Source organism: Octodon degus, unplaced genomic scaffold, assembly GCF_000260255.1.
Source record: "Octodon degus isolate 3935 unplaced genomic scaffold, OctDeg1.0 scaffold00010, whole genome shotgun sequence".
In the NCBI taxonomy this organism is placed as follows: domain Eukaryota; kingdom Metazoa; phylum Chordata; class Mammalia; order Rodentia; family Octodontidae; genus Octodon; species Octodon degus.
This window is the reverse complement of record NW_004524586.1, coordinates 9,869,259-9,875,954: the sequence shown is the minus strand read 5'-3', so window position 1 is coordinate 9,875,954 and position 6,696 is coordinate 9,869,259. Positions and strand designations below refer to the sequence as shown.

The 6,696-nt window shown below is 40.0% G+C and overlaps 1 protein-coding gene across 2 annotated transcripts in view; it reads left to right on the top strand.

Annotated features, from left to right (window-relative positions):
* Inpp5a (inositol polyphosphate-5-phosphatase A) overlaps positions 1-6,696 on the top strand; it is a 263,156-nt gene that overhangs the window by 174,322 nt on the left and 82,138 nt on the right. For both annotated transcript variants that reach the window (XM_004625559.2, XM_023708885.1), the window contains one exon: positions 1,228-1,291. In XM_004625559.2, the coding sequence (XP_004625616.1) occupies positions 1,228-1,291 (64 nt within the window). The remainder of the gene's footprint in view (positions 1-1,227; positions 1,292-6,696) is intronic.

The following is a 6,696-nucleotide window of genomic DNA, read 5'->3' as shown; positions in this document are numbered from 1 at the left end:
TTTTTTTGTTAAGTTCCGTTATTTGAATATTACAGGTATGTAAACTCAGCAAAATATTCTAAAAGAGTCCAGTAGCCCATAATAGTATTGGGTCTTCTGCTTGACTGGCAATGTCAGAAATTGTTGATCTGAGTTCCCTACAGCTCAACATAACACCATGGCTTTACTTCTTATACTTTGTTTTTATACTTTTCTGCTGGATAGTTAAGACCAAGGTAAAGCAGGACCTGTGCAATAAGAGTTGTAGCTTTTTGGTCTGAGAAGGTCAGTGAAATGCCCTCAGGATTTACCCTGAGATCCTGTATCTCAGATTGTAGAACCTTTGTCAGTGTCAGCCATGTGGATGAGAGTAGGACTTTTTATTTATTTATTATTATTTTTTTGTAATACTGGGAATTGAACTCAAGACCTTGCACTTGCCAGGCAGGTGCTTATTCTACTGAGCTATCTCCCCGGCCCCATAGGGCTTTTTTTGTTAAGTTGAGTTTATATTATTATATATAATGTATGGATGGCAAGATTTATCCTTTCAGGGACAGACCAGTGAGTTTTGATAAATGTGTAGTTTTAAATGTATACAGTTTATAACTACAACTGTAAAGATTCCCCAGGACCCTTATTAGATTTGGAAAAATAAAAACATAATATACACACAAAATTTATATATGAATACACACTTATACATATGTATAAAAATGCTATGTTAAATTTTAATTTCAGAACAGCAACAAGTGACTCTTAGAACACTGTATCCTGCCATGCTGGATCCCTCAGATCAGAATGATGTGTAGCTTACAGAATTATTTGCTCAGTTAATCTACGCATGGGCTGGGTTCGGTGGCTGCTGGGCACAGGGCTTCCACTCAGTTCTGCAGAATGAGGGGTGAGAGGAAGGGGGCTAGCAGAATGTCCAGTGTACAGTGGGTCAGTGCCAGATCTCAGACCACATGTAGCTGTGGAGCTGAGGGTCAGTGCTCTGCAGAGGCCTCGTCCAGCTGAGCCCTACCCTTGGCCTCCCAGTGGGGTTCCACACCCAAGCCTGGTGATGGTGGACCTTAGCAAGCTTGCTGTGGTCAGCCTTTGTGTCTGTGATTGTGTGAGTCATAGCTGGTTAACTTGTGCTAACCTAAGAACATCCTTTAATTTGTAGCTCGGAACCTTGCTTAGGAATCCCCCAATGTGAGTCTTTCTCTGATCTTATCTCTTTTTTTTTGTTTGTTTTTACAGGCACTAGGAAGCTTTTATTTTCTTCATGAATCCTTAAAAAACATCTACCAGTTTGACTTTAAAGGTAAGATTCTGTACCATCCTCATTTAATGACCAAGTTCCATTCCTGGTACTAGACTGTTAAATAAATTGGTGACTAAATGCAAAATTGTGTGTAGTATCTACATTACAGCCAGAACAAAGAAATAGTCAAAGGAAACTCCAACTTGATAACTTTGCTTTTATTGCATAATGTATATGTGCAGTACTATAATGTATAATAACACAAAACTAAAGTAGTGTACTATGCAGTACAATGAATAAAAATTGCAATATAGTATAAGCAAGGTATGTATTGTGCAAGAACATTGAGGCTTTATAAATAAAACATACAAAACTACAAAAATAGGTCAAAAAAAGATGAGTTATAAGTCTAAACAGTGTGCCTCAGTCATAAATCCAAATGGTTGTTAAACAGGTGGGTTATTACACAAGGACTATTTGTATCTCAAAAGCAGAAGTTGATAACACATTTTTGTGGCCATGTGAACTGCTGTCCCTGAGTCAGTGACCAGTGCTGTAGGTCTACACTGTCTTCCCAGGTTGCCCCTGCTGAGACACCCTGTCTGATCATTGGCTCTGTCCTGAGGCTTGAGGGAATCTGTTACACAGATGAGAAACATTTCAGTGTGGACCTGCTGGCCTGGGTATTTCTGTGCCTGCTCTTCACTCCATGTCTTCTTTTCCTTTTGTGTGTGAACCCTCCTGTGCTCCTTGCGGGTCTGGAGCCAGCTCACATCAATTTGAAATGTCGTTAAAGTGTAGTAACTGGAAGGCGACTAGTTGTGTCCATTGGTTCAGATTCCTTCTTTTGGCTCTCTTGGGAGCCTCTTGAGCAGTCTTGTCTACGTTAGCTGAACAGTGATCCCCTCACCATCCTGAAGACGGGCAGGACCCTAGGCGGGGAACACTTGTTCATTACCCTGCTGCTTTTGGGGTGTTTAGACACTTAAATACCACCTCCTGGCATTCTTGCCAAGGAACTAGGTCAGAATGAGACAGCCAGGCTGTTCTCTTACATCTCTGTAGACACCAGTCAGCAGCGTATTGTGTCTTCATCAACAGATGTTTGGACCTAGCATTTCTCAGATGAGGCTGGTGATAGAAGGATTAGCCTCTTGGAAATTCGTATGATGAGCTTAAAAGAGTTTTGAATCCATAGAATGGTTTTTAAAGAAACCGTTCATGTACATACATATTTAAATGAAATCCACCATGAAATATCAGCTAACCCACAGTTTATTTAAAACCACAGGTTAGATATACACTTAGATATGCACTCCAGCAAAACCTTACTCAGGGGCCTCCACTTGGCCAACATGACGAGATGGGGCAGTACTGGACGAGTGTGGACCTAGCACCTGTTTGTTTCTGGATGTGTGTTGTTGAATACCCAGTGGCCTGGCAGGTATTATAGCTGACCGTCTGCAGCTGTGTGGTTTTCTGAGTCTCAGTCTGAGGTAGCCTCTCCTGCCCCTCTTATTTTTGCTTGAATTGAACTAGAGCACAGCAACCTAGAATTTATGAAAAGTCTGAATATAAATTTTTGAAAGCAGTAGACTGGATTTAAAAAATAACCTTATAGAAGTTGTAAGGAGTACTCAGAGGTACAGATTAAAAAAAAAAAAAAAAAATGAAAAGACATCTAGTTTCTGGTCCAGCATACAAAGAGTTTGAAAGACATGGCTCCCATTCTCACCAGAGGAAAGCTAAACAGACTGCAAATAGACAACTCTTCTCAGATCCATGGGTAAAACTGCTGCTCTGAACACACAAGTGGGCTAAGGGCACCACTTCCCAGGCTCCTGGATCTAGCCTGGTGAAAGTGTTAGACAGGAATAAGAAAAAAAACTCTTGGGAAGCACACAGTTATAAAATTTATCACTAGGAGACCCATCTTATAGTCACGGTCAGGGTACTCCCTTCACAGGGTCTACCCTCCAAGAAATTGTGTTACTTGGCCCAATCTGCTGGGACCTTATCAAAGCCTACCTACCCAGGAGAAGGAGATGCCCGGTCCCAGCACTCTGGCCTTCCTGACTTACTAAGGTATGGTGAAAGTTTCAGTGATATACCTTCTAGTTTACTATTGGTCCTTTCTTCAGCCATGTCCTGTCTACTAAGGAACCCATTAAAGACGTTCTTCATTTTTATCAAAATGCTTTTTTATTTCTAGGTTTCTTTTTGATTCTTTCTCAGAATTTGCATGTCTCTACTCCCATTTCCCTCTTTTTTTGCCCATTTTCCTTTTTTTTTTTTTTTTTTTTTTTTTTTTTTTTCTAATTTTTTTTTTTTTGCTCCCCTTACTACCTTTTTTTGTTCCTCATTCTTTTTTTTTTTTTTTTTTTTTTTGCATTAGTGGCCGTAACATATGTTATGTTTTGTGTCTAGTTGTGACCCAAAGCCTCATGCAGTCATGGGGCAGGGACTTTGAAAGTTTTGAGATTAATTCATGATCAATACTGGGATTATGGGTCTGAGTACTACACGCAGACTGGAGCATACAGCCTGAATGCAACTTAAGGGAGACGGACTTCCTCCCTGTAGCCACTGCTGCTGCTACGCCTTTGCTCTCTGCTCTTTGCTGCCGCCGCCATGAAAGGCTGCCCTCTGCCATGTGCCACCCTGCCTTGAGCCAGCCGAGTATGAACTGAAACCTCCACTGAATGTGAGCGAAATAAACCTTTCCTTCCTTTATTTTGAGTGTCGGGTATTTGTCCCAGCAACGAGAGAAGAGTAACTGAGACAACATATCATTCAGTTATTTTAAATTCCTAGCCTGATCGTTCTAAGTCTGTGCCATACCTGAGTCTAGGTTGGAGGCTGGTTTGTTTCATTACTTTGTACTTTTTATTTTTTATTTAAACATTTTTTTAATAATTTTTATTTATTTGAGAGAGAGAAAGAGAGAGAGAGAGAGAGAGAGAGAGAGAGAGAGAGAGAGAGTGTGTGTGTGTGTGTGTGTGGCCAGCTCAGCCCACCAGGGGGCGGGGCTGGCTGGCATGTGGTGCTGGGGGACCGAACCGCAGTCCCTGATGCTTTGCTAAGCTTGTTCTAAGTAGGTGCTTTAGACCACTGAGCCATCTCTCCAGCCCCTGTACTTTTTATCTTTTAGAATGTCTTGTAATTTTTCTTAAAAGTCTGAGATGAATCATTGAGGAAAAGAAAAAAACGAAAAACTAAGGCAGACAAGCCTTTAGTGTGAGGCTACATGTTCCTCCAGTTGTACCTAGGCAGTGTCTACTATCTGCTATGGCTAAAAATTCTTATGCTGCCCTTATTTATTATCCACTTAGTTGTCTGGGGATTTCCTTTGACACACCTTTTTACACAGACTCTGAGCTTTGCAGGCCTGTCAGTTGTGGTATCTTGTTATTAGACTGGAAAGTGGAGAGAAATAAGAAATTAAAAAAAAAAATGTTCAAGAACCATGGGATGACCACACAAAATGAAACATGCTTGTTAGATAACAGAAAGAGAAAACAGGGTACAGAAAGAAATACTTGATGCAATGATGATAGACAATATCCCAAAATTAATAACAGACATCAAACATATTGCCAGGTCCTAGAGCCTTAACGTCATCAGTACCGGCTAGCCAGATAGCTCAGCAGCTTAAAGTGCTTGCTTAGGTAGACACAGGGGGCAGGGGTTCGATCCCCCACCTGTGGTGCCAGCTCCACCCTTGGGGTGCGCTGAAACAGTGAATGAGACTAGCCGTGGTGGCATGCACCTGTAATCCTAGCGCTTAGGAGGCTGAAAAACAGGAAGGATCACTGTGAGTCCAATCTGTGTAGTGAGACCCTGTAGATGCTGTACTAAGTACATTACAAAAAAAAAAAAAAAAAATTCAGTACCAACCAGGAAGAATGCCAGAAAAATCTGTACCTTGGCACACATTTGCTGTTCAAGCTGCATAAAATCAAAGACAGAGATAAAATCCTGAAAAAAGCTGGAGACTAGGGACAAGGAGTGAAAAAACATCTTCCCTACAATGGAACAAGAGTGAGAATTGCATTGGCCTTCTGTCAGAAACCTTGTAAGAAGAGATTGATGTGAAATATTTAAAGCATTAAAAGGAATGAAACATCAACTTAGAATTCTGTATTCAACCAACATGTCCCTCAAAAGTGAAAGATAAATAAAGATTGTCAGACAAAACTTGAGAGAATTTGTCACCAGGAGACCTGCTCTGTGGGGAACACTACAAGTTGGATTTCAACAGGACGGAATGACAGGATAGAAGCTGGTTCACATAAAAAAAGAAAGTGTGAGAGGAGGATAAATGAATTTTTTATTCTTAGTTGATATAACAGACAATGTTTGTTTAAAGTAATAACAAAAACCTGTATTGAGTAACTGTAGCCATGGAAAAGTGAAATGAATAGCAATAGAAATGTTATGAAGGAAGGACGAATCAGGAATCCTCTGTCACAAGGGACCTGTACTACTTTTGAAAGAATATATTGTAATATCATGTAAACTCAGTTGTGTCCCAAATTTTCTGATCAAGGAGATTATGAGGCCACAGAGCAATGTGATCGATGACGTAGGGTGTGCCTAAGGAGAGTCACATGGAGAGAAAACATTCTCTCAAGCTTTCACAGAGAACAAATTGGTCAAGCAATGGCCGTGACTCATCCACATGGCTGACACTGACAAAGGATCTGCATAGTGCGGTACAGGGTTTTATGATAAGTCCTGAGGGGACTTGACTGACCTTGTCAGATACAAAAGATACATTTCTTGATATATAGGTCTTCTTTATCTTGGTCATAGCAATCCAGCAGAAAAGTATAAAAATGAGTTATAAAAAGTAAAGCCATATTAATATGCTCAGTTGTGAAAGGCTCAAGTCAACAACTTCTGACATTGCCCGTCCTATGGATAACCCACTACTATTATGGACTACTGGACTATATTGGATTATTTTGCTGAATTTATGCACCTACAGTGTTTAAGTGGCAATGGCGACAAGCCCTTGTACTTGCCAGGGAAGCGCTTATTTCACTGAGCCATCTCCCCAGCTCTTAAATGGCAGTGGAATACCCGTCTCTAACAAAACTAAACAAAAAAAAGGGGGATACAAAGGAAGGACCACTTTGTATCTGTATATACAAAATTAGGATAGATATACAGCTACTTTCTCTTAATTCAATGAGACAAAAGATTTGTACTAATAATATTTGGATAGGATATCATGTCTGCATCTTGTACTACGAATAACCACTAAGAAGACAACAATATGCAATGTATTAATTATTGAAACTGTCCTATTAATCGGTTTTGAAACTGTCTCATTGCTGTTTCTCAATAAAATTAATTAAAAGAATATAGTGTTACTAGAAAGTCAGCTTGTGTTAGTTATACTGTACATATTACATATTCCATGACAGTCACTAAGGCTTTTCTTTTTCTTTTTTTTTTTT